The 27,797-nt window shown below is 44.5% G+C and overlaps 2 protein-coding genes across 22 annotated transcripts in view; one reads left to right on the top strand and one right to left on the bottom strand.

Moving 5' to 3' along the window:
- The window catches only part of LOC106040588 (beta-galactosidase-1-like protein 2), a 30,742-nt gene extending 4,070 nt beyond the window's left edge, over positions 1-26,672 (top strand). For both annotated transcript variants that reach the window (XM_066981229.1, XM_066981228.1), the window contains 18 exons: positions 350-547; positions 1,556-1,624; positions 1,933-2,028; positions 4,152-4,260; positions 4,575-4,667; positions 7,485-7,566; positions 10,797-10,861; positions 13,723-13,807; positions 14,863-15,000; positions 15,640-15,720; positions 16,230-16,336; positions 16,741-16,887; positions 17,269-17,340; positions 18,201-18,279; positions 19,411-19,498; positions 21,890-22,004; positions 22,935-23,051; positions 23,509-26,672. In XM_066981229.1, coding sequence (XP_066837330.1) covers positions 350-547; positions 1,556-1,624; positions 1,933-2,028; positions 4,152-4,260; positions 4,575-4,667; positions 7,485-7,566; positions 10,797-10,861; positions 13,723-13,807; positions 14,863-15,000; positions 15,640-15,720; positions 16,230-16,336; positions 16,741-16,887; positions 17,269-17,340; positions 18,201-18,279; positions 19,411-19,498; positions 21,890-22,004; positions 22,935-23,051; positions 23,509-23,595 — 1,828 coding nt within the window. In that variant the 3' untranslated portion in view covers positions 23,596-26,672. The remainder of the gene's footprint in view (positions 1-349; positions 548-1,555; positions 1,625-1,932; positions 2,029-4,151; positions 4,261-4,574; positions 4,668-7,484; positions 7,567-10,796; positions 10,862-13,722; positions 13,808-14,862; positions 15,001-15,639; positions 15,721-16,229; positions 16,337-16,740; positions 16,888-17,268; positions 17,341-18,200; positions 18,280-19,410; positions 19,499-21,889; positions 22,005-22,934; positions 23,052-23,508) is intronic.
- B3GAT1 (beta-1,3-glucuronyltransferase 1) overlaps positions 25,356-27,797 on the bottom strand; it is a 121,481-nt gene continuing 119,039 nt past the window's right edge. For 19 of the 20 annotated variants that reach the window (XM_066981233.1, XM_048063290.2, XM_066981237.1 and 16 more), the window contains one exon: positions 26,143-27,076. The gene's annotated coding sequence lies outside the window, so the exon portion shown is untranslated. Of the gene's footprint in view, positions 26,063-26,142; positions 27,077-27,797 lie in introns of those variants that run through there. The other variant, XR_010826199.1, reaches the window with a different exon arrangement.

Genomic DNA, 27,797 nt, shown 5'->3' with positions numbered 1-27,797 from the left:
GCCAGTGTTGTGAGCGAGAATTTCCCCATCTCATGTTTGCAGCAAGTTAGTTTCCCGATCTCTGCCTGAGTGTGTTACGTTTCAGTTGCAGAGCGTGGCAGAGTGGCTTGAGGCAGTCAGGATGGAAGCTGTTAGTGAAATGAGAATTAAATACGCATCTTGGGCAGCTCTTTAACCTGTTTTACAGTTTTTTGAAGATCCTTTATGCTCTGTGTGACAAAAAGCATCGTTTGCCTAGGTTGGAAGGTGAGAGCTGATCCTGCCAGGTGGGCTGAAATGAGCAGTCTCTCTTAGGGGAGCTGATTTCTTTACCAGAGGCCAGATGCTTATCTCTCTCTTTCTCTTCTAGGTTTAACTGGAGTGAGCTGATCCCTATGCGGTTATGGGGGAGGACCCTCGGCTTGCAGACAGAAAACTCTCAGTTCCTGCTGGAAGGCATGCCTTTTCGCATCTTTGGAGGCTCGATGCACTATTTCCGAGTCCCCAGGGAGTACTGGGAAGATCGCATGCTTAAGATGAAAGCCTGCGGTTTAAACACCCTCACGACGTAAGTGTCCCCGCTCTCTCGCCTCTGTGACGTGCACCTAACAGCCAACTCCCTGCTCCGTGAGAGCTGGTGGGGCCATAGCAGTGTCTTTTGGTACTTAGTATGGGGAAGGACTAATTCCTTGTTCTGCCACAACCTTTAGCATCTGTTCTCTGCGTTTCCCTACTAGCCTGTTAGGCGCTTCCCTGAGCCAGTTTCTCCAGCTGGTGGATGTCGGCTCTAGGCTTAGGTGTTCCCTTGGTCCCCATTTCTCCCTGTTCCTTTGTGGTGTGCCAGCAGCTTTACCCCGAAGCAGCCTGTGGATCTTCTGTAGTGCCTGATGAGTGGGATTCCCAGCCGGGATGTTTCGGAACAGCTGAGGAATGCCCGCACGAAGTGTTTAGGGGCCTCTGTGGTGACCCGAGTGCTGCATTTTGGGAACGCTGCTCGGTCACTGTAGCGTACTGAAAAGAGTAATGGGGACTGGAGTCTTCTTTAACCATCGCACGCTGCAGTACATCAAACACAGACCTGACGCTGATCAAACACACTGGAGGGTGCCTTCTGAATGCTGACACGATGCGGAAGGGTCAGGCTCTCAGCACAGCTGTGATTCAGAAGCTGCTCTGGAGAATGAAAGATCCATGTAGACAAGGCCTGAATTTTAAGGTGACTGTAGCCTGTGTCTTCAGAATGTGGTTTACATAACTGCAATGTCTTTTAAGGTAGATTTTTCACTTAAATGTAGACAGTAATTGCCATTTCTCTTTGGTGATCTCACCACATTTGACAGTCTTGAGAAACTCAGGTACTGCAGAGAACAGGAAAAGAGCCTTAACAAGGAAAGGGCTTATCAGAAAAATGAAAGAAAGGCACAGATAATATTTAAGCAGGGACTTTGTGATATGTACATGCTGTAATCACTGAATCTGTTACTAATGAAGGGAGTGCACAGATTTTTTTCAGCACTTCACAAACATGGTGCCATTATCAACACTTCATTTTCACTGCCCTAACTCTGCGTTTCAGATATGTGCCATGGAACCTTCATGAACAAACAAGAGGGAAGTTTGACTTCAGTCAGGACCTGGATCTAGAGTATGTGGTACAGACAACTCTATTATTAACTCTTCTGGGTTTGAGAGGAGGGTGTGCATGTTGGTTCTGGATGAGGATGGCATTTCCAGCAAAGCCTGTACCTTGATCTGGCAGTGGAGACTCTCATTTCTTCCCCTGCTTTCTGGAGTCCTGGGAACTTAGAGGTTTAGCATCAATCTAGTATAGTTGCTTCATTAGGCAATTATATTCTGGTTCTGATACCTAAATTTCATGGTGATTGGCACATTAGGAGTGCACGGAGTAGGGATTCTTTAGTCAGACAGTAATTACCTTGTCTGCATCTCTAGGGCCTTCCTTTCGCTGGCAGCTAAAAATGGGCTGTGGGTGATTCTGCGTCCGGGACCTTACATCTGCTCTGAATGGGACCTCGGTGGTCTGCCCAGGTAAGTGCATGAATAGTTCAATTGATGCAAGCCTTTGGAACTTGGGAAAATAAAGAAAACACACACAAAAATCATCTGATCACACAGCTGAGCCTCCTTCAAAGATTTAGAACGGATGTCTGTTAGATGGGAACTACTTGCTGTGTCCCCAGAACAGGTGAATACTCATAATGTTGCTGAGCTCTCCTGTGGAGCACAGACAGTAAGCCTGGAGCCATCATCTTTTCTTTGAGCAGTTATTTTTTTTAATAATAACTGTGTTATGGCTTAATGGTCACAGGAGGAAAATGGAATTGAGGAAACCCATCTTCTATTGCTGTTGCAACTTGATTGTCTTCATATGAATAGTAATATCTGCAGCTTCATGTGAGAAGCTTCATCTCAGGTCCAGTTTAAAAGTCCTGCTAGAACATATGCATGACATGGCTGGCGCTAATAAAGTCCTGTAACTTTTCCAACCTCCTACTGTATTTTTCTCTTAAATACACAGCTTGTTGGTGCGAGGCTTTGAGAGCTGTGTTGAATACGTCAGCACTGAGGTTTGCCTAGTTACTAGATCCCAGTGGAACCAGTGCCAGGTTACGTAGCACTTGTTTTCCTTACCTTTAAAGAGCGTAAACCTCAGTGGAGACACTTGACAAAATTGGGGGATTATTTCTTTTAATCTTGTAGTTGTTTTTCAGTATGCCCTGCCTTTGGCATCCTGCATAGTTCAGGTGCAGAACTGTGACTGTTTGTCAGGGACTTACTCATGATAGCATGAGTGTTAGCATGGCTGCTTGTGACCAGAGGTAGCAGCAAGTTCTGTATTTCATTATGAGAAGTGCACATGTCAGTTGGTGCCAGGTCACTGAAATGCTTCTTTATCAGGCAAATAAAAAGATTCTGATAAAGAGCAACTGCCCTAGTCTCGTTTTACACACAGGGAAGCATAAAGAGGCTGTGATTTTTGTGAGTCCACTGAGCTGAAGGTAGTATGCAGGAGCTGAGTCTTTCAAACCTCTAGAAGCTCTATCAGTTAATGCCTTTTGCAGAGGCAAGGAAGGAAGGTGCAAGCTTACTCTGCTTAAATTGTTATAGCAGCACGTTGTTCTGCGCTTAAACAAATTGCCCATTTCAGTGTTAGCCTCAAAACAGCTAACTAAATCTTGTAAATCAGCAGTCGAAACCATGGGAATAATTATGGGAACCTTAGCTTTGAATGATGATTGGAGTTTTATGAGAGAGCACTTGGTTGTAGAGCGCCCTTGGGGATGCAGGGAATTCCAAGTAACCTTTAGAGTGGTAAGCTTACCTTCAAGTCTTACTGGGAAAGTTAATGAAATGAGCTTACATCTCAGTGCTCAGGCCTGAAATGCAGGAAAAAAAGAAGGGTAACAGCTTGGCAATTGCAGTCTGGACTCCTCATTTAACAGCATGAGTGGTGGGTAGCCCAAGTTAGTCAGATTAGCTTTAAAATGATTCTGTAAAAACGTCCCTGTCTTGAAATGTCCCTTCTTTGCTCACGGCATACACGGCCAGGCAAATGCACTCCGCGTACACCAGGTACTTGCAGTTGTGAGAGGGGTCCTTCCTTCAGCACTGGAAGGAAGGGGTTTCAGACCCTTCCTGTGTTACAGTGTGCTGTACAGATACAAAGTCTCTTTTGTACTTGTCTGTTTTCTCTTCCATAATCTCCACTGAAGCCATCAATTAAGCGAACACTTTCTCTTGCTGTTGCGAACAGCACCTGAAAACCAAGCAGGGCTCTGTTTTACCTTCTGCATTATCTCCATATAAAGGTCTGCTGCAGTAACTTTGTTTCCACAGTTATGTTTTTGTAGTGGAAAGTATCTGGCATAACATTCAGCTTTTAGTTTCTGCTCAAGAGGAAAAAACTTTTGACCGGCAATCTAAATGTGTTTTGGTTGGGCAGAGGGTTTAAGAGGGAACTGAAACCACAAATGGTGTTGTTCACTGACTCACTGTGTTGTCCGTACCTGCACTGTGCGCTTAGCCAAGTGACACAAAAGGATTGATGATTCCTGCCCAAATATGACTTAATGTCAGTGAGCGGTGTTACCTCTTGCAGTCTTGACTGGACACGAGACTTTAATAGATTCTGGTTGCTGCTTTTCTTGCAGTTGGCTCCTGCAAGACCCAGAGATGCAACTGAGGACAACGTACAAGGGCTTCACCGAAGCCGTGGATGCCTATTTTGATCGTCTAATGCCTATTGTAGTCCCTCTTCAGGCAAGTACAATCCATTACCCTCTCTGACCACAAGTGGGGATTATCTACACAGATGAATGCTGGGCTGTAACAGCAGCATGTTGAAGCAACAGCAAGTCTTCCAGCTTCACTTCAGGAATCGCTGTTAGCTGTAGTTGCCAGTGTCAGCACTGCAGTTTGAGCCATTTGATTATGTTCTGTAGACTTTGGGAGGAGGTGAGGGTGGGGCTGACTCCATCTGAGACTCGTGCATCCTTCCTGCAAGCCAGCACCACCGTGATTTTGGTCCTTCTCATTAGAAACCACGGTGAACCTCTCCTTTTCTTTTCCAACAGTACAAGAAAGGAGGCCCCATCATTGCAGTGCAAGTGGAGAATGAGTATGGTTCCTATGCCAAAGACCCGAACTACATGGCCTATGTTAAAATGGTAATGTTGGCTCGTTTACTTATTTCTGTGATGAATCTCACTCATAGACCACCTTCCTTATAGCACTTTCTTCTGAATAACTTTTGAGCATGACTTCAGGAAGCCTTGAAAGCATCAGTGCGTAATCCAGATGAATTTCCCCCGGTATTTCTTTTGGTAGAGGACAAGACCCTGTGTGCACCTCTCCCTGCTGACAAACCTGAGTGCTCATGGCTTCCAGAGAAGAGGGCAGTAGGGAAATGGAGTATCCGTAATACACAGCTGGCCTTGAAGAAGCTGTCTCCTGCTGGTCCTGTTCTGCTTCTCTTGGGCATTAAAGAAGGCTTTCTCCATTCTTGTGTAATCCGAGGCTCAGTGTCAGGCAGGTTCATTTGCCTAATGCCCCCCTTATTCTTGTCAATCGGAGACTGATGATTCCCTGCCTCCAGGCTGTGTGATCAAGTGCTGGCCAGTACCCAAAGAGGCGAGGTTCTCCAGGCGAATCTAACACCGGCCTGACTGACCTGTTCGTTTTTTCCCGGTACAGTAGCAAGGCAGACAGTTAACAAGATCTGCAGTATGTCTCACAAGGCTTGTTCTCTTTTAAATTTCTTTTAATTGAATGCCTAAAGTGTTACAGCACCTAAGAGAGGTTACCCATCCAGCAGTGTATGGGTATGTACTATGAACTCTGTGTTCCCTGCTCCTCTGCTACAGCATTATCAGATCCTTCCGAAACTTTTAGGGTACTCAGGCGTTACCCCAAGCACCCTGAGGGTAGTTCTGGATCAGGTCATCATGCTCAAAATGTATAGAGGCTCTTTAACTGAAAAAATCACATGGCAAAAGTCCTAATCTGCTTAGAGTGGTGCTTCTTTCTGCACTAACTCCATCTTGTGGAGCCTTTTAATACTGCTTAGAAAGTTAAATATGGAGTACACATACAAACAAGTTAGAGTTAATTGCCAGCCTGAGCTGATACTGTCAAAATTGTCTATTTTATCTACATAGTTTCCCTCCTGATGTCCTAGACTGAGTGATAAGCATGTAAGTAAATGGCTTTCAGGGCCCTAGATGAATGGGGCATAGAGACTGCTGTGTCTGAACAGTGTGCCAACCTGATTCTTGCTTTTCTGTATCTCAGTGATGAAAGAGCTTACGATGCTTCACAGACTTGTCGGAACAGATAACGTTTCCTTGCCAGGGCTGTGGGTGTAATTCTGCAGTGCTGTTTTGTTAGATTCTGGTATTGTGGGCAACGTACATCTGAGGAATTCTATTGTGGTTAAAGAAAATGTGGGAAAGCTGGATTTGCAGGGAGTTGGAACAGGGTCTGTTGAGGTTTGGGCCCTGAGCTGTGGATGTGGCAAGCTGGTTACTTCACATCTGCACCTAGCATGTATTACCACGTTGTGATCTTCCTGGAATTAGTATAACCCATTTAAAATGAGCAAACAAAAACCCAACAAAACCAACTCACACAAAATCTGAAAGCCCCGTCTTTATCTTGCTCTCTTGGGTGCAGTGTCTTCACCTTCCAGAATGTTTAGGCCATCAAAGGGTGTGCTGCCACCTCGTCCACACAGTGTGATCTGGGATTAGCTGAGCACACACCTGTGTCTGCCTCAGACGCTGCTGCTATTCCTGGTTTCTCTGCTGCACCCTGAAATCCTGCAGTGCATTTCAATGCGTTTCAGCTCTCTGCCATTTCTCTAGTTTGCACTTGATGAATTAAAAAAAAAAAAAAAAAAAAAAAAAAAAGGAAGGCAATAAACTTAGCGCTAAATGCAGTGCTCCAAGAGTCATCTTAATAAAACTCATTAGAAATTCCAGTGTCTTCAGTAGCTGATTTTTATCAGGTAATAGTAGCTGTTCAGGTATTCATTTAGTGATGACACGTTGATAAACTAGCCAGGTTGTCTTAACTCGGAATTAGGTTTGTCTTTTCTAATGCAGATTGTGCATAACGCTCAAGTCTGCGCTGTCCGCACAGCGTGTATGGGCATGTGCAACGCGCAAAGCTTAGTTAAACATACAGCAGACATTGACTAGTTGGTGCATGTGACACGGGTGACTCCTGTATCTTTATCACCATTTTACCGTTAGTAATTGAGTATCAAGAGTTTGAAGGCTTGTTTTCAAAGCTCCTTGAAGCTGATGGAGTCATTTTCGATGGAGGTACAATGGGAAGAGGGGTTAATTTGCAACTAGGAGTTCCTAACCCCTCTTTCATACATCAACCGCTGTTCTGTAAAAGGACAAGCGTAAGAGAACACTCCTCATCAGAAGAACCTTGGGTGCGCATGCGTTGTAAAAAGGCTCAGAGTGCTGTTGCAGATAGTCCTGTGATATCGAAGAACCCATAAGTTCATTCAGGCAGGATTATTCAAGAACAAAGATACCTGAGCTGTCCTGTGATGGATACATGCACTAGCAAACCAACATTTTTCTCCTATCCTATCTCTTCTGTTGTTAGACTGTAAGGAATGGTGAGCTGGTTTTTTTCTACCACCTAAAGCTTTATTTTCGTGGAATGCAGTGAAATTATTAAACCAATCTCAGAAGATAAAATCCTGATGCGTCAGTGAGAAGCTGATCCAGCTTTTAAAAACAAAACAGGGTTTTTCAGTTGTTTTTGAGCTGGAAAAAGTAGGCAGGGAAACTTCGGGAGGAACAAGAGGTGTCACAGGAATAATATTTCTTACTGGACTATTACTGAGTTCAAGTTCCTGTCTTGCTTTCCCTAGAGAAGGTGATAATGTACTTTAATGCTTTAATATCCCAACAAATACAAAACGCAGGCTATTAACACAAAGGTTTTCCCTCTTTTTAATTTAGGCTCTGTTAAGCAGGGGGATTGTGGAACTGCTGATGACCTCAGACAACAAGAACGGGCTATCCTTTGGCTTAGTGGAAGGAGGTAAGTGCTTGTAGGAGAACCAGGTAAGGCCATGTTCTTTGTTGGGGCAGCAGTTGAAATCACAGAATCACAGAATGTTAGGGATTGGAAGGGACCTTGAAAGATCATCCAGTCCAATCCCCCAGCCTCTGAAAGGAGAAATGCAGCCTCTGAAGGAGAGCAGATCTGCCGAGCTGCGCCCCTAACTGCGTGTCCTTTTTGTGGTAGGAGTTCCAGCCATAGAGGAGGGACCCCTTCAGCTGCGTGGTACGCACGCCAAACAAAACCAGCCCCTTCTCAGAAAGACTCACGAGTACTGTTTTCATTATAGGGTGTAACAGTGATTGCAGGATTGCTCCACAGGGAGGCAGCCTCTCTGCTTTCAAGGATTTCAGATACGTGCAGACTAAATGTCTTATACGGGGCATCAGTTACTTCCCAGTGAGGTTAGTCAAAAGATGGCAGTGCCTAGCATTTCTTTGTGTTGTTTCCACCAGATTAAAGGGCTGCTTTTGAAAATCCAACTGCTTATTGCTTCACTTGAATCTATGTTAAATAAGTAGCTCAGGAATTTCTACTGCTAATAATTTAGTCCTAAAATACCTGCCCTGCAGTTGAGAAGAAAGAAGAGTCCATCAAAGCCTAGATTCTGACCTCTAACTTTCTGGAAGCCTAGCAGTAGTTTGTGAGGTAGCCTTGTGTTCTCAGTGAGCGTGCTCTATGGAGTACAGCCTTAGGGGAGGGTATCAGATGTACACAATGCAAAAGGATTTCCATTTCCTCTGTCCCTTAAGAAGTGTAAATCCATTAAGTGTATAAAACACTGCTTAGCACCTTTCCTGCTTTTCACTGTGGGAAAAAATGGAGGTACAGATGTTTTAGCCTCACCGTGCTCTAAATCAGACTCCTTGGGGCATAGCATGATGCTGGCTTTCAGATTTCCAAATGCAGCTTAGCTGGGATTTACTTGGCTACTTGACCTGTGGTCTCTCTGGTGTTCCTGCCAATTGCCTGCCTGAGCAGCCATTGTTTCCCTGAATTAAGTGTTTGCAAGGTACAGTCCTGAGTGCTCCTGTTGTCACTCAATCATAAATACCATAAAGTTTCTAATCTCAGGCATGGAGATGATTAAAAGGAAAGTTTTTCTTTCCTCCTTGTTTTCCTCTTATTTTTATATGAAAGTATGAGAGGGACAAATTCAATAGCTCTGAAATCCACGGGCCTTCACCAGAAGTACGGCGACCCTCTTAATTTTATATTTCTGGAGCAGAGCAGTTTCCAGCCTTGACCACATCGTGTCACCCTCATCCTGCCAGCGAGCCGATGTTCAGAAGGGCTGGTGTGGCAATACCCCACGAGCCCTCACCATCCTCTGTGGGAATGTTTACTGCCTCAGAGCTCGTTCATGCTTGGAGTTGGCTTTTCCAGCGTGTTGCATGCTGAGAGCTCTTTGATACCAATTTGCCTCTTAGATGTCATAACAATCTGCTCATTAGAGTCAACATGTCAAGTAATCAGATGCATGGGATAAGTAGGGCTCGGAGTGGTACAGCAGCAAGGTGGTTATGAAAATGTAAAGGGGGAGAGAACAGAATCCAATGTAGGAATGCTTAAAATAGGGAGGAGACTCCTTATAGAAGCTGAAAAATGTTGTGGTTCTGTGAGTTTTTTCTGTTCCTCAGTGGTGTACCAATTCCTTTTCAAGAAGCATTTGCAGATTGTTGCTAATGTCAGGAGCAGTCAGTTTGGCGCTCTGCAGAGAAAACTGTGTTGTAGAAGGACCTGAGTGTATGAAGCTGTTGCCTAGCACTTAATCAGTGGTTGTAGCGGTGTTTCAGGGAATGAGAAGGAAAGCTTTGGTGGTTGTGGTCCCTTTCATGCTCACAGGTACAGTGGGACATCCCATGCTGTGCGGAAAAATTCTCAGTCTGGGTAGCTGCGCAGCTCCTACAGTCCTCCTCCCTTCGTGGCACAGGCAGTGACAAGAATCCCGAGCTGGGTGGCTCTAAGCTGGCCTGGAACAGCCCTCCTGGGAGCTGATAGGTGACAAAATAAAATCTCTGAATTCCCTCCAGACCATAGCTGCTGCACCATGACAGAAAGCAATGCGTAGTTGGAAATTACCTACTGTGGGAAGGATGGATAAGGGTTTGAGGACATGTTCTCCACACCTTTACATCCTTTTCAATCGTGTGCTGGTAATCTGTGTGCAGAGCAGAATTAGGCGTGTTTGCCTTCAAGATCGCAAGCTAATGCCTTCCATCGATGCTAAATCCACATTTTGTTTTGCTTTCCCACTGTGTTTGCCTGTGCTAAATTCTTCAGCTCAGCACACTATGTAGATGAGCCTATTAAAATCAAGGTATAAATAGTGAGAAGCTTTTGCTTCTGTAAGTATTCTGTTTGAAGTGCTCCGTCTGACACAACTGGGGCTGGGTTCGATACCAGCTCTCTTGTAAGGAGTCAGTGTTTAAAACAGGATCACATTGCTCCTGCAATTTCAAAGTTTCTTGGGAGAAACATCATCAGAGTGACTGAGGGCTAGAAAAGCAGGAAGATGAGTCTAACGTCTCTTAGGGGCTGGGACGCGGGTACCATTACTGCCTTGCAATGCATCAGCTGCTGCAGACCGGGCTTCCCACGCTGGTGCTTGAAGCTCGTGCACTGACTTTCACTATACATGCAGCACACACCAGCTAGATGCTGGTTCCCCCGTGCTGCGCAGGGCAGAAGCACAGATAAGTCTTCCAATTACAACTTCTGTCTGGTTCGCTTGTGCTGCGGTTCCTCTCGCCCACCCCCAAGGCATGACAAGCTGGAAGATATTGCCTAGGTAGAGATTCCTGCAGCTAAAGCCTGGGAGATCAGTGCGGCATCCAGATACGGCTTTCTAATAATAAGTTTGCCTTCATGTGGTGCCTTTTATCTGAGGATCTCCAAGTGCTTTACAGCCTCTAATTAAAGCTTGTGGCAGCCGGTGAGGTGCTCTGATGCTTTCTCTTTCTAGTATCTCTGAATGTCAGAGCTAAAAATGTGCCCTGCAAATATTCCACTGTGTGCAGTGGTCCACTTAGGTTCTGCATACTGAGTGAAGGCTTTGAAGGGAAATCTCCGAGGAGGTGGTATTGGGGGTTCAGATACGCTCCTGTTCCCCCTGGGCTTCTGTTGAGCTGGTGCCTGGAGAGGTGCTCCCCTAGGTGAGAACACTTTGTATGTGTCTAATTTAATAACGGTTTTTCTTTTCTTGATAGCACTGGCCACTGTTAACTTTCAGAAACTGGAACCTGGTGTACTGAAATACCTGGACACGGTACAGGTAAGATGCAAACAAATGTTGTTCGTCTAGATTTTCCAGTACAGCGTTGCGAATCGTATTTGGGAACTGCTGTTCTTGTTCAGCTTCTCCTGGGCCGTTTCCACTTTTATGATGGTTTTGAAGCCAATCCTAGAGTCTACCATTTGGGCAACAGGAAGTTTCAAAGGCCTGTGCATTTAGCTTTATCTCAACAGAAAATTGGTGCTCCACAATTGGAATTTTTGCTACTCTTTGAGTGAAGGCAGTAAACCCCTTATTACTCAGGCTTTATAAGGACTGGGTCTGCAAAAGGTTCCTACAGAACGAATTAGAACACTTTGGAGGGGCATTAGTCCAGGTACTGTGCTAGAGCATGGCACAACCGCACCAACTGCTGTAAAAGAACAGGACACTGACATCTGGTGATAGATGTGCTTTGTCACAAAGCCACGAGTTACACGAAACTAAATTATTCCTCTTCCCTTGGTTGAATTTGTAGGTCTGCTTGTGTATGTCCTCTTTAATGCCTGACAGATTTGAGTGGCTGGTAATTCTTTTCTGAATATTCAGTGATTGATTAAGTAATTAAAATGAACATGTTTTGGCAGGAGAAGGCACTCTCCAGAAGGCTTTCTGGCAAACATATTTTCTGTAGCGATGGTCCAATGTGTACCAGTGGGGAGGACAAAGGAGAATACAAAGCACGAAGCTGGTGGAGCTGTCTGGATCACTGAGCAGGCGTCCTGTTTGAAGGCCCTGATCTGACTTGCCTACCAGGGGTTCTGTGATTCTGTTATGTATGCAGCTACCGATCCCCAAGAAAAAGCCACAACTGTCAAACAGGCAGCACGAAGTTCAGCTGTTTGGCTTTCTAGGTTCTAATTCCCACCTTCATTGCTACCTCCGCTTTGAAGCACTGATACCCGGTGCATCCGACTTTGCAGTTGTCAGTCCTCTCTCTAGGTCAGTGGTCTCTCTCCCAAGCTCTGGTACCCTGATGCTGTGGAGGCCCCCAAGAGGAGGCATCTGGACTGACTGTACTCTTCATATGCTGGGGGCTGACCTACTGCAGTTCTTTCAGGGTACGCTGTGAGGGTTATTTCAGTCGTCTTTAATGCCTCAAACTCAGTGTAGGTACACAGAGTGGTATTAATGGCATGCTGCGTGGAAGAGAGTATTGGCTCCCCCAAGCATTTTGTCCTATTTCTGCTAGGACCTGCAGCAGAGCTGATCAGAGGAACACTTGGATTTCAGATACGCTTCCCCAGTAACTTCACAGCAGCACCTTCCACACAGTGCAGTCCCAGGTTCTTCCTGCCTGCTGAGCAGCCCAGCCTACCTGGCATTAACAGCGCTCACTGCAGAAAAACATTCAAATTTCGTGTGTCACTTGAGCACCTCTAAGTCCCCGTGCTGTCAGAGATGTGAATCAGCATGAAAGGGATAGGGAATTGCCTAATGAACATCTGATGCAGAAAGTACTTTGGGTGATGCTGGAGTAGTGAGGCAGGAACAAGTTTTGCTTTCTAGTGAGTGGTTCTCTCTCTCTCCTTGCATCCTTTGTCGTCTTCCCTATTGCTCTGCTTGCTCCAAGTGTCAGCCTGGAAAGTTGTGAACAACTGACATGTGCTCCTGGCCACGATCGATTCTTTTCTGATCTCTTCCCTTGGCTTTTGCCTAGACTGTGAAATGAAATCTGCTGTTGGCGTGCTGAAAGCTGAATCCTGCCACTAACTTTCTTTTTGTACAGGCAAAAGAGGCTCTGTTGCATGTGCTTTTGCTTTCTTTAGGTCTTATAAAACTCCCCAACCCCTTCAAATGAACAGAAGGCGCCTTCCCCACAAACTGAATATACAAATACAACATGGCCCAGTAAAAAAAGCAGCTCCTCCTTTGCCATGCTTACTAATGACGAGATAGGAAGCCTGTCATTTTTATCTGTAAGGATTATGAAGCTGTCACCTCTTGTTATGGTCTCTTATTCCAGAGGACAGTAAAACTTCTTTGACTTGTTTACTAGGGATGGATTGATTAAACATATTACCAAGAGCTGCTCTGAACCTGGAACAATTAGATGATTACAGGCACCTGCAGTTGTTTTCTCCTAATGAAACATGAGTTTCTTTAATGCCACTTATCTTGGCCATTTCATGTGACACCAGATAAAGCCCCTACCAAATAAATGCCAAAATTGCCTTGACTAGAAATAAATACCAGGAGCAGAGAGCGCCAGCCAGGCCGAGCACATGCTGTTCTGTCCGGTGTGATGGGGCCACGTGGAATTCTAGAGGAGCGAAGGTAGCTGGCAAGCAGTGAAAAATAGGAAGCAATAGCTCTGTGTGCAGAGCCTTTTTAATGAATACCTAATTCCTGTAAAGGCTAATTCTTTCCTGCCAGCACCATATGCAGCATTAAAAAGGCATTAAGCCGCTAAGGTCTGCTGTTCCTACCTTGGCAGGCATGGGCTGCAGTGCACCTGCAAACTCTCAGCTGGCGGTGGCGTTGTTGATAAGTAGACATTTATAAATGTCTTTTTCTCGCAGAAGCTAAACAGTGACTGTTGGTTTGTCTTTTTGCTACAACTCTACCAAATGATAGCCAGAACTGTTTGGTAGCACCTGATTGTGTGCAGCAGTGGTTGTTTCATGCCTAGAAGAGTATTTTTCTGCTTTTCCTGCCTTTTTTGGACATTATTGGCCCACATTGTCTTGTTCCTCATTTGTTCAGAGCTCTTTAGCTGCTTTTTTTTCTTCCAAATTGAGAAGAAACCATTCTTGTAAACCATGTCCTTAAACTTCATTTGAACAATGCTTCCCTGGAAAAAGGGATGAGCGCAAGGCTCCCTATGTCCATTTTAACTCCTTGTTTTTGTTTTGGTGCAGAGAGATCAGCCAAAGATGGTAATGGAGTATTGGACTGGCTGGTTTGATAACTGGGGAGGCCCTCACTATGTCTTCGATGCAGACGGTGAGCACCATACAGTACTGTAGAGGGAGGAATGAGTGCTCTGCAAGCACTTATGGAAAAATGACTCACAACTTTTTCAAATAATCCCTCCATCTTGTAACCTTTGCTTTGTGCGAGTCTTTGTAAATGAAAAATCTCTCAGTGAATGGGTCACATTGCTGTGCCTTGGATTTTCTTTAGAAGTGTTCGTTAACAGCAGATTTTTTAAAAAAATTTATGTTTTCAAAATCATTTTTCTTTTTATTTCTTGAAGAAAGACACTATGGGCTTGTGCAGAAAACCAGACATCTTAAGATGTTAGTGTCAGTGTGTCCCCAGGCTTCATGCTATTCTATGTTGACTTCAGAAATGCAACCCAGTGCTTTAAATCATCCCTTCCACCTCCTGAGCTCATGTAAACTCTGTGAAGACTTTATTCCCACTTTGTAAGAAGGAGAAGTTTTCTGAAGCCCCCATCATAATGACATTACTTGCCTAGTAAATAAATGCTTCTTATAAGGAGAGAATTATTTTACCTTTTGCGGGAATATGGCAAACGTACGCCTCCCGCAACTATGGCAGCTTCTGAAAAGTATCAATTTTTATTCGAGTATAGAAGCTCATTAGGAAGTAAAGCTACTGCTAAAAAAATAACCCCACGACCTCCAGGACATCTAATGTACAGTGAAAACAGACCTATGTAAGACTGTTAACGACTGGTGCATCTTCCTGCTGCTGTCTTTGGAATTGGATCATTGCTGTGTTGAATTTAGGAGTACAGTTGAGTAATTCTTATAGCTCTTCTGCTTAAAAGCAAAACTCCTGCTCATGTCCATGAGTTTTACTCTTTGTCACCTCTATAAGAAGTATATTTGCATTTATTAATCTGTCCCAGTATGTCAGTGGACATGCTGCCCTTAATGAGGGCAAGACATGAATCACAATACAAATCACTGTAATTACACAGGCATGACTGACTGACAAGGACCAGAATATTTGTCTGCTTTGAATTGCTGGAAGAGTGTTAGCCTAGCTTCTTGGTCTGTGGTCTTCCTGGCACTGCCCTTCCTTTACAGAAATGGTGAATACTGTAGCAAGCATCCTCAAATTAGGAGCATCCATCAATCTCTACATGTTTCACGGAGGCACCAACTTTGGCTTCATGAACGGTGCTTTGGAGGCTGATGAATACAAGTCAGACGTCACCAGTTACGGTGAGTTTTCTTTCACTGCCTTGCCCATGCACCGACTGCGAGAGTGCAGCTCAGGCTCCCCTTTGGGCTAGTTAGAGTTGACAGAAGCTTGGAGAAATGATCAGTACATCTCTCTATGATCTCCTTTGTCATGGAGAGATGAATTGGAATGTGGCTCAAAAGCAAATGCCTGTCTAAAAGGGGGGTTTACATTAGGGTTTCCTATTTCCAGACCCATTCCAGGGTGTGGAGGATCCCCTTGTTCTGGACTGGGAACAGAAGTCACAGATGATTGTGTTGCTTCATGTTATGTCCAGGCTGGCTCTTCTTTCTAGTGAAATCTGGTGATCTGAGATACTGTTATGTCTTTTGTTTTACCAAGTCACATTGTATTGTAAAGCTCTTTTCATCCCAGCAGCCCTTGGTTAAAAGTTGATCCTGGGTGAAATTATGGACACACGTGCAAGTTAGATCTCTCAAAGGATGTTGCTCCCCAGTAAGTGGGCCTTTTCCAAATTAGGAGAATTTGTATGCTTGTCTAGCCACATTCACGCTGTTAGGAGACTGAGTTTCCATAACATGATGCTAATTGTCTTGGGCTTTTACTTCTTAGATGACAGTGTGTGTGAAGGCCATCCCAGATGTGTGCTTCTCTTTCAGATTACGATGCTGTGCTGACAGAGGCTGGAGACTACACATCCAAATTTTTCAAGCTCCGACAACTCTTCAGTGCAATCATTGGTAATTATAAATCCAAGAGCCAAAATGCTGTTCTAGCCTACGGCGCTAAATCAGAGACTTGTTCAAACTGGCCCTTCTGCTGGGGCCCTGTGGCTCTGGTTGGCTGCCTGGGAGCATTTTCCAAAGGATGGGAGGGAAGACCAGGGACATCGGGTATTCTGTCTGCTATCAGCAGGCAGGTAGCATTTAGCAGCTTCTGTCTGTGCCGGGAAGTGTATGTTGGCTAATTGGAAGTGCAAATCTGAAGGGAACACCACTGGTTATATTATATCTTACTATACCTCAGTGTTTTCTGTTCCAGGACCAGATAGGTGGCCATTATTGCAGAATAACTATAGTTCTCACCCAGTGCTTATACTTGTTTTATTTTTTTATTTTTTTTTTGCAGCAGATATAGGGCTCTGTAACGGAAAGGCTGATCAAATGAAGTCTAGAAGGGCCTTAAATCTGTATTGACCTTATGCATCTGAAATAGTTGTTCCATCTTTCTCTTTCTTTTTGCACCACAGGCCAGCCTCTTCCTCTCCCTCCCATGATTGAAAGCAAGGCATCATACGGTGCAATCCTGTTGCATCAATACATCTCTCTCTGGGATGTGTTACCATCTCTTATACAGGTAGTACGACCAATTCTAATGCATCTCAGCACTAAAAGGCATCACCTCTTAGGTGGAAAAGACAGTGCACTGGCATGTTATCCTGTAAGGATAAGGGTGGGGAATGTTTTGTCAAGGATATGCAAAGGAGACAAATCTTTTTATCTTAGACTTTTTACTGCTACTTCTGTTCTCTTGGGATTCCAGTTTTGCAAGTCCTTGGCTCCCTTTCCTGGTGCCTTGTCTTCGTTGCTGTAGCTTTTATGGGGTTTGTAAGGTAATTCAGGTTGGGACAGATCTCTGGAGGCTTACAGGGTTGATGTAATCTGTGGCAGAGTGGAACACCTATCTCACTGAATTGCCACTAAGTGGCCTGTTGATGCTCAGAGGCCACATCTGACATTAAACGTGTTTCTCCTTTGCAGCCCATTAAATCAGAGTTTCCAGTTAACATGGAGAACCTCCGTGTGAATGATAGCAGTGGGCAGTCCTATGGATATGTACTCTACGAGACTGTCATATTTGGTGGTGGACACCTGCATTCGAGGGACCATGTCCGTGACCGAGCACAGGTAAGGAGGACGGGGCAAGTGTGAGTAACTTCACACAGATGTCAACGCTTTGGTCTTGGCAGCTGGGCAGAAAGTGGGCCAACCATGAAGTAAAATAAATGTGAGGTTTTAAATTAGAAGTGTGACTTGTTCTCTCAGTTCTCAGTTAAGTCCCAACCCTTTCAGCTTGAGGTCTACTAACAATTAGAACGTCTTTAAATATCAGAATATTGAATGTTCTGGTAAATGTTGTTTGTGAATCTTTTTTTCCACTTAGACTGGATCAGTAACAGAGTTGTGGAACAGTTTTCTCCCCAAATGCAGCTCCAATAACCAATGCAACACATGATTATAGTATAATTGATTAGACGTTGCTCTCCTCCCTTGTGCTCTGTTCTGCAGGTGTTTGTTAACACCATGTATGTTGGTGAGCTGGATTACAACACCGTGGAGCTCTCCCTTCCTGAAGGACAGGTAACTAATTGGAGATTGCTCACAGCAATAGTATGTGGGTAACAGAACCAAGACCTCTAAAGAGACGTAGCTCTCAAGGAGGCACCTCCCACGTACCCCACTTAACTAGCTAGGATGGTATTCTGGCACAGAACAGCTGTTATACCCTAACTAGACACAATTTCACTACTGACGATTTCACTACCAAGTTATTCTTTGCAATTTAGATATGTTTTTTGAATACTCTGCCATGGAGCAGATCCAAGTCAGTGCAGTCCCTGCTGTGTAAAATTTGCCAGTCTTCCCGCCACACCCACAAACTGTAGACATCAAGTGTAGGCACTCTGTTTGTGCAGGTGAAGTCCATGTTTGTCTGCCTCAGCACAAAGTAGGTGCTTTGGGGGCTCTTGCACCTGTTGGGTCTCAAATGAAACAAGGGGGAACGTCTCCCTCTAGCTCTGACAATAACCTTAAGCTTGCAGAAGCTGGCATTAAAAATAATATATTGATTGGATGCATGTCAACAGAGCTGTGCATGGCCTCTAGGACTATGTGAGTGGGTGTGTGTGCTAGATGTTGTTCTTATGACTCATGGCAAAGCTACATGCCTGCACTGTGTCCAACTCCATTTCTGGCTGTGTGTGTGTGTGAAATCAAAATGGTACTTAAAAATTCAATGGAAAAGGAAAAAACAGAAACCTTTTTTGAAAAGACTGAGTTCCTCAGCAAACAGATGAATGCAACTGCCAAAGGTACTGTTGCTACCTCATCTCCTTAACACCTCTACTGACCTTTGTTTATCAAGCATTACGGCTGATGCAGCACATGCTGTGCTCTGGTCTAGCTGATGCTCTTCCATTTATTTTTTTCTTTTTTTTCAGGGATTCAGGCAGCTAAGACTCTTAGTAGAGAACCGTGGTCGTGTCAATTATGGCCTGGCATTGAATGAACAGAGGAAAGGTAAGTTAGGTTCTTTGTTCTTGGAGCCTCAAACTGTCCTAGATAGTTCTACCACTGTAAAACTGTCTTTCTTAAGCACTTTACACAGAATCAAACTGAAGACCCAGTGTAGCTATCCTAGTTATAGTCAGGACGTCAGGGGGACAGTAAGACAGAGGGACCTTGTAAACAAACAAACAAAAAACCAAAAAACAATGAAACAAAAAAAACCACAGAAAACAAAGCCATCAGTGAATCTTATTCTACTCCAGTTTCGCCTGGTGATGTTAGGGTACCCATTTCTCTTGCTCTGTGTGTTACTTCAGACAGAAAAGACCTTTTCTAATCTATGCTTTCCCCTGGGGTTTGAGGTTGAAGGATCATGGCATTTTAAAACTCACACAATATTCAACACATTCAGGAGGAATGAATTGCATCCTGTTGAGCAGAATTTGCTGAAATGTTCAAGTCCATTACATACAATTGTGGAGCTGGAAGAGGTTGAAACCCCAGGATTCTATTTTAGTGGGGAAATGTATACAAAATAGACTAATGGAGTTAGGCATGTGACTGTACTAATTTTATTTTACTGCAGAGGAGGTATATAAAGCCTCTGCTGCTTAGGCAGTCTCAACTGCAGTCCTGTAATTAGGGGGCGTAGACTAGGACCAAGATTTGACCGCTACATGGAGACTACCTAACAAGAGAGGGCTGAAGGTAAATTACTTGTTAAAGTGTCTTATGATCTTTGGATGAAAAGCAGTGGATAAGCACTGGACATTAGTGCTTTCACCTGTTAAATTTTGCTGTTTCTATTAGAGAAGTAACTGATCTACTGCTTTAAAAAACCTATACATGGGCAGCTAACTAAAAAACTGCAACAACAAAACCCCATCTGCTGTGCGTGCCAGCAATGTTTTCTGCTTGGAGGGTGTTTAACGGCTTAGTGAGTTAAAGCAAAGGAGGGAGTGGAGAGGCCAAAGTATAGTAATGTTCTCCACTCAGTCTGGATGAGCAATGGGACCATATGGACTCTAATTCCATTGCAGAATGTGGCTGCTTTCCATCTCCTGCTGTTCCTCGCATTCAAATAGGAAAATCTATCAGCTTTAGCTGCTTTTCAACTCTTCATTACCCCCATTGCTCTTGTAGGCTTAATTGGTGACGTCTTCTTGAATAAAACCCCCTTGAGGAACTTCAAGATTTACAGTTTGGAGATGAAACCTGGCTTCATGAAAAGGTTTGTGGGATTTTAAAGATTTTTCTTGCTCATTTGAAACTGTTTAGCAGCAGTACAAAACCTAATAAGTAGCAGTTAAATGTGTATCAGAAAGGCAACGCTACGTACACGTAGGTTAGTGAATTTTTGCGCTGGAAGTTCCTTGATGATACCTTTGCCCAAAATAGCGCAGACAACTGTACCACTTTCTTCATTCCATTACTGAGGGGTAAAATATATTCCCACTGTGGAGGGTTTAAAGACTTCCCCACAGCCTGTACTGCAGGGTTAGATCGGGTAGGTAAAAGTGTGGCTTACCCAAAGGGGTGGGTCCCAGCACACCCACATGTTGGAGAAGGTGGTGCCTTGCTTCAAATTAGCAGTCTGGCTGATATATTTAGTAATTCAAACTCACGAGGGAAGGATTAATTCTAGCAAGCTACTAATAGTACATTAACAAGTCCAGATGGCTTCCTCTCTTACATGCTTTTAAAGTTATTTTGCTTTAATTCAAGGAAGACTGAATAAGCCTTGCAGGGTAAGTCAAGGAGCCTCTGTTAGGTTTCTGTTAGGAAACCTTAGCAAATGTTTAAGGCAACAGATGCCCTGTGGACTCCGGCCAATGTTCCAAAAAGACTATTTTCAGTTATGTTGTTAATACAAGAAGATAACACATGTGCATCCCCTAAGATATCACAGCTCCACATTTTGTGTAGGAAGGAGAGGGAGGTGCTGTTAAACTGAAATGGCTTTAAAAAAAAAAAAAGAAAAAACACATTTTTAAATTTCTAAGGACAAACTTAACAGGTGCTAGGGTAGTACATGAAGGACTCTTATTGATGGGGTAACCTGCATAACCTTTGTCTGCAGAGTTGTTTTAGAAGAGTATTTCCAGTGAGGGACATTACAGCGAGTGACCTGCCATGCCCAAACAAAAAGCAAGATTAATCAACGCTGCAGTCAGTTACTGGCAATTGACCAGTAGCAATGAAACACAATCAGCTTACAGTCGCTGCGTAGGAGGATGGAGCGCGTGGTGTTGTGAAAGGAATTGTCGTAGGCTTTTAGCTGAATAATTCAGTAGCAGTCAAGCTGCACTGGATCAATAAATTCCCTGCATCCAAGAGATGCAGCTCATAAGGGTTGGAAGGAACGTGTTCTGACACAAGCTCAAGCCTTCTGTGGGACTTCTACGCTCCTTATTTGCTGTTCTGTTTGTCCTCTGCTCCCAAATTGTTGCCACAGGTAAGAAATAATGTCAGATTGCCCCCAGTTACCACAAACTTGCACAGATGTGTTCATGTTCCGTGATAGGATTGGTTTCTTCTAATTGCATACAAAATTAAAATGCTGTCTGTAGATTGGCAGACTAAGCTTCCTTTGCTTTAAACAGGATTAAGACCCAGTTACTAGTTGCATGACACAACTTCAGCATAATCCCAAACATTTGATCCCAAACACAGTCAGCCGTTGTTAGTCCTGTAGCTAGAGCTTTAGCACAATTTTAGGGGACAGTAGACCTATGGAGAGCGTGCAAGAAAAATGCCTGGGATTGTGTGTATTGAAGGGTTGGTAATGATTGCAGCCAAGTATTCAGATACTCCTGACTAGATCATTGTTTGATCATCAGCTCTATGCAGTAATGTGAGTGCTGTCTTAACGTTTCCTGAACACATTGCCATAACATGTAAATGCAAAGAGCAGTTCAAATTCCAGTCACCTGTAAAGAATGTGTCAGCTTTGCTGATCTGCATTGAGCCTAACTTCACTGTCTGTGCCTTAGGAAGCCTCGGTTTTGTGGTTATCATTAAAAAAAAACAAAAAACAAAACAAAAAAAAAACAAACAAACAAACAAACTAGCTTGCTGTATTCTGTCAGGGCAGGAAGGCCTGTTCTGAATCGTACTAGTTCTGCAGGTTTTAGTTTAGACTGCGCAGGCCACGTGCATTTAAAGCCTACACCAAGGTACTGTCCTGTTTGAAGCAGGATGGGGCGCTTCAGCAGCCAGCGTGAAGCAGAGATGGTCACTTGGCTGTACAGTGCTAGAGACAGAGAGCTCCATATATCCTTTTCTTTTACCGAGGACTTGCATTTCAGTATTGTGGCGAGGATAATGAAGACTGAGACATGTACCACCAATACATTTACCTGAAGTGGAGGGGAGATAGCAACTAGGTGCTTGCCGTGAATGTTTACAGTAGTGAAATGGCGCCGTGTTTTTGCAGCATTACCTTCAGGCTCTACCAGTAGGAAACAACTGCCTGGCATATCAGGCATGGAAGGAGATACCTTGTAAAAAGCTCATCCATGTTGTAAGCAGGGGTTTGAAATGATCCTCAGGCTTCTGTTGGATCTCCCAGTGCTGCCTGGTGCTTCCCTGCTGTTAGTTATGTTTGGTCATTCTCTTACAGCTTGCAGCATGTTGCTGGATGGAGTGCGGTCCCAGATTACTTTGTGGGTCCTGCTTTTTTTCGTGGAAGGCTGTGGATAGAGCATCAGCCACAGGATACTTTCTTGAAGCTACAGGCAAGTCTTTGTCTTTCCCCACCATTTTTTTCCTTCGAGGTTTTCAAAAAGCTGATGAGAGAGGGCTTTGTGTAATAGCTCTGAATGATTCAACGCCACTGTCTTGTAGTCTTCCTCTGATCTTTGAGAAAGCAAATTATTTTGAGGGTGCAGAAGCCTTCTAAAGCTGGCAGGTAATTCTGTTCAGTCTGTGGTGGCCCTGATGAGAACACATGGGCAACACTGACCCTGCAAAACTGCTGATGAATGGTTAGTCTTGTTCATTGATACACAAGCGCTGTTTCTTGTTGCAGAAGAGTAATGACCAAAAAAAATAAAGGGGGTGCTAGTTTTATCCCTATCTCTTCATGTGGTATGGGAAGAATCGCTTCTTTGTAGACACAGCATGGGAGTTAGCATTCACGTCTTGCATCTGGGGAAAATTCCTCCTTTTGCACAGAACACAAGACGAGATATTAACTATTATTAAATTTCCTCCTCTGATTTCACTCCCTTAGAGCCACCTCCTATGGTTCAAGCTAGTCATTATTGTACCATTCACTTCTCCTTTTATGCTTTGTTGTAATTTACGCTAGTCAATAGCAATACAGTAGTCCTGTCGCTTGGGAAATAGGTGAGGGAAGACACTCTGTGCTTGGGAAGAAATAAAGATATGCCTGTTTGAATCAAGTTTTCTGTATGACCATGAATCTCAAATTGCTTGTTTTTGAAAGCTTTATCTTTTTAATTAATACTGCGAGCGTTAAGGGTAACTCCCGCTCAACAGGGCTTGCTTAAATGTTCCTGGCTTCAGGGAGTTGTACAGGGAAAGCCAATGGAAAACCTGCACAAAGTGGCTTGAAAGAATGCAAGTGTGAAAGTAGGCTGAGTTTCCTGCGGGGATGCTAGATACGGCTTCATCAGTCATTCTGTGTGGTGTCCTGATTCCAGGGCTGGGAAAAAGGCGTCGTGTTTGTCAACGGTCACAACCTCGGCCGCTACTGGAGAATTGGACCTCAGGAAACACTCTACCTTCCTGGCCCCTGGTTACGGAAAGGAAACAATGAGGTGAGAGCCTTTGGTGGGGTTTCTCTTTTTTGTATTAGTAAAGATCCTGCTCTGGGTCACAATCCAAAAACGCATAAAGTGCATTAAGTAGCTATCTGCAGCTTAAAACCAGCACAACAACAAAGGAAGGAGACTGTTATCTGTGAAAATTAAGGAAGGTGCTGCTCTAAAGCTGAGGACGTGGCTCTGACAACCATTAAGACATGACGAGGATGCCAGCTAAACTTCGAAGTGCAGCATCAAGTTCAAAATCAAGACAAATCTGATTTGGTGCTAGTTCATTTTCTGCATCATGTAGTGCTGAAGGAGAATCAGTTACTGCTCAGACTAATATTGATTGGTCTCTTTAACTGATGCTTCCTTCCCCTGCCGTGACTGTGTGCCCTTTACCTCTACAAATTTTTTAAGTAACTCGGTCTTTGTATGAAGGTACATTACGTGTCCCTCTCTTCTGCAGATTGTCATTTTTGAAGAACGCACTGCAGGACGGATAATACAGTCTGTTGACATACCTTATTTAGGAAGGACCCAGTACATGGACTGATGGGAGCTTCTTTCCCGTGTTTGGTTCATCTTGAATATTCCTGGTTGCATGTCTGGGGACACGATGGCCCGGGCACTTGGGCATCTTAATTTCCACTAGACCCAGGTAAAGGATTTGCTTGTTGGCAGTAAGCTCAGAAGAGAGAATGGGCCCCGAAGGAACCAGAGTCCATTGTTGCGCTGATGGATGCAGAAGCTCATCTGCCTGCACTACCAAGGACCCGTGGCTCGGATGACTGTGCATGATGTTACGGACAGTCTGGTGAATGTGGGGGAGGAAAAAGGCGCTGGAGGCGGGAGAGAGAGAGAGAACTGAAGCCATCTGAACCAAAACCTGAGCTCAGCTCTCCAGTGACTTTAAAAATGTGTTATTACTGGCCTCTTTGTTTTTATGATTAGATAGGGAGAAAATAGTCGGTGAACATGTGGGTAACCAGGTGTGGAAAACCATGTTGTTGTGCTTCCAGGCAGAATTTAGCAACTCAGTCTGCAAAGAGGCCATGACTTGTTCGCTTGTTGGAAGCCAAGTTGGTTGTCAAATAAGTTAACTCCGAGCTTTTTTTCCACTAAGTTTTAATTTGGAGGTTATCTCTCTCTCAGAAAAGAAAAAAAAAAGTTTTAAAAAGTCAGATATGTTTTTTCCTCAGTCAGAAATACAATTCTGTTTCAGGTCAGGCAGGAGTGAGAGCTTCCCATCATTCTTCTACCTCTGCCCTCACTTTAAAGCACCTGAAGATGAAATTCCCCCTTACAAAGGAGCAGCAATCAGATTTTGGCACTACAAGAAGTAAAGGGATTGCACACACAGCTGTAAATGGGGGAGCACATCCATACTTTCTAGTTTTACACCTGCTGTGAAATCATAGGTTGTTGTTGTTGTGTCCCTCTAAAGAGAAACATGGAATTTAGGAAAACATGCCGTTTTTTTAACCCATCAGCTCCACAGTCACTGAGGAGCTGCCACCTTTTTAGTGAGAGATCGAGTTGAAGCTGTGAATCTGTTCAGAGTCTCTGAGAAGTCGCTCAGCCCCTGCTTTCTGTTCCAGTAACCGGAGGATTCATGCTATGAGAGAAACACCAGGCATGCGCACTGGCTCTGATAATGGAGTTGCAGGGTATTCTGGCTCTTAAAAACCATACTTGATTTTATTTAACAAATTTAAATAGTTTATTTAAAACTGAGGACAGACTGCAGCTGTAATACACTCCATCCTGGCCAGAGCTGGTCTTACTGAACATATATTTCTGCTGCCAAGGACCGTGGTAGCCTCTGTGCAAGCTGGAAGGGCCCGCCCAGAGCCGTGTGACCAACTTTGAGGAGAGTGGAGCATAAAAGCAGGGTTGTGTTCAGGACCTGATCCTTTCGTGTTTCTCTGGAAGTTATTTCCTTCCCAGGAGGGAAGGTTGCAACTCAGCAGGGACTGGAACTAACATTAGTGAACAAAACATGCAGCCAGGAGAGGACATCACTTGGAAGCTACTTGAATAGCACAAGAGCTTTGTTTGCCTTTAAAAATGCCTCTTTCCACTCTAGGGTATGCAGACTGAACTGAGCTTGGGATGCTAGTACAAGAACAGAATAAACCTGCCAGAGTGCAAAGAGCTACCATTTTAATGCAAGGTAACAAGCCTGTTCCCACAGAGAAGCTAGTGGCCAGTAGGATCAGACGGTTTCTATCCAAGTAGCACTTCAGCCAATGCATCTAAAAGAACATTTTTGTGAAGGCTACGTAGCAAGGCTTCTGTGACTGGGAGCTCAAGAAGGCAGCTTTTCCCCAGTGATTTTGAAATAGTGGGAGAAAACAACTTGGAAAAAAACATTTAAAAATATATTAGGAAATATACAGTCATTAGATCAACGGGAGGCTCCTGCACTGGGAAGCTAACAAATCTGTAATGCTTTAATAATTCTGTGTGTTAGGGCTAAAAATAACCCAGTCTCTTTTCAGGATTATATTTTCCCTCAACTCAAAAGTAAAATTGTGCTTCAGACCCTTTTGAAAGAATTGGGACACTGGGGATTGATCACATGTTTGACAACAACTATGGAGGGGATAAGGGTGTTTTGGTGTATTTTTCAAGGGCTGGAGGTGGGGAGAAGGGGTAAATTGTACCTTCATTTCTTCCTCAGCAAGTTTGTCACTCTCAAATAGAGTCAACCAAGGTAGTAGCACCCAGGTTCCTCTTCTGCATTGCTCAGTCACGTCTCTCTCACTGAGGAGCAAAATAGTTTCATCAGAGAATAAATACCCTTTCTTCAGTGCTATCTCAGCTCCTTTCATGTTACAGAGCAGGGAAGAGGCAACTACTGTTCTATTTAGACAGTTTTTCAACCTACCTCAAGCCAGGGGCTGAAGAAACAGAGCACTAAGCCCAGGATCCCCTTTACAAGGGTGCATCAGAAGTTAACTCCAACTGCTCCAGCGTGGCTTTTCACGCCAGTAGCTCTGCGGTACTGTGGCATGGCCCTGAAAAAGGAGCTAGGGCTGAAGGATACAATCCACCTGGATGGTAAATGCACTAAAATCAGCGGTTATCATTCAATCCCTAGTATTAAGCAGTTAACTTTATTTTTTAAGAGTAGAAATTCGTCTTTCTCTTGGAGTACCCTTCAGAGAATCCCACACCTAATGTTCACGTGGACCAAATGAGAGCTAAACAGAACGAAGATCTGAGTCCAGATTAAGTATTAGGGTGTAGGGCCACAACAATCTCATTAAAACCCTCCCCCAGTTATTTTAGCATGGATGAACAGAGAACTGTGTGCTGTAAACATAACTCCATCCAGGAACACAGAGGTATGTCAGAGCGCCCTCCCAAACCATGAAACTGCTTAAGGGAAAGGAGAGGGGGTACAAAGAAACAGAAATAGCTATGGGTTTGTTTAACCTGCCTTGCTTTTCACCCTCCCCCAAAACCTTCCTGTCTTGTGCAGCGTAATAAACACGGATTAAAGTAGGTTTAAAATTAAGGGCTAAGGTGCCATCTCAGAAGGCAGCTGTCCCCTCCACGAACAGAGAGCTGCTTAGGCTGTCGCACACATAGCCACCAGGTACGTGTGTCTCCGGAAAAAAACAATCATCAGGGGCCAACACGCTCCTGGGGGCGTTCTCACCCTTGCTCTCAGGTCCCGTAAAACAGCCCCCTCAGTCCAGACTACCATTCCAGCTGGGCCACGTCTTCAGTGCATCATGCCCTGCATGCGCTTCTCCCAAACCGAGCAGCTCCCGAGGCAGCTGGTCTTGTACAGAAGTCGATGTCAGTCCTGTATTTTCTGTGCTTTTTCTTCCACCTCCAGAGCATCTGGTTCTGCTCAGAGTCCAGGAGGAAGGGCAGGGGAATCCGGGTAGTTTATGTATGCAGTGTTGCTTGTTTTCAGTACACTAAAACTCTTGGAAGTCAGCAGAGGTCCTGGCTACTGCATGTCTGGCTGGCTGTACGCTGTGGAGAGGAACCTTGTAGGCTGTGCATGAAGAAATCTTCTGCAACAGAGACACAAGCAGCATGTTTATTACCCTTCTGCCTCGCTGCAGTTAGCTGCCACCCCTTGGAACTAACCCAAAACCCATCTCGGATTGCGGATCTGTGACTGCTGCTGCTAGGCAACTGGTGTTGGTGAAAAGCAGTTGTGACAGCACCGAAGAGCTACAGCCTCTCTGCAAAGCCGCTATATATAGCGCAGACAACATGCAGCGCAGGCTTTCCTCTGCTGTCCTGCCAACAGGCCGCAAACGCAGGCTACTGCAGCACGCAGGGCTCCATCACCACGGCCCAAGGGAACGTGCTGTAAGAGAGCTCATTACGGTTAAAAATACACCGCTGCTGAGAAAATCCGCCCCTTTCCCGTAGCCCTCACTGCTCTTCTCTGTGTGAGAGGAGAAGAGACCAAGCAGCAACCTTCTCACCCCTCCAGGCCTGGTTCGATACTCCAGTTACAGGGATTTGTGTGTACATTTTTTTCCATACATTTTTTTCCATAATAATGGAGAGCAGCAGTAGAGTCTGGATGCAGGTATAAGCAAACAGCCCATCCTTCCCTCGAGCAAACCAGCTGCAGCGCGCGCTCTGGGGATGCAGAAGATTTAATGCACCGGGATGCTCAGGTAATTAAAGGTGAGAAGCCAGGGCATGGACAACTAATCGAGATGTCAGCCACCAGCGTGTGCTCCTGTGTTTTCCTCCTTTCCACTGAAAAAGATACTA

This window comes from Anser cygnoides, chromosome 21 (genome assembly GCF_040182565.1).
Source record: "Anser cygnoides isolate HZ-2024a breed goose chromosome 21, Taihu_goose_T2T_genome, whole genome shotgun sequence".
Taxonomy (NCBI): Eukaryota; Metazoa; Chordata; class Aves; order Anseriformes; family Anatidae; genus Anser; species Anser cygnoides.
This window is presented reverse-complemented; position numbering and strand designations above follow the sequence as displayed.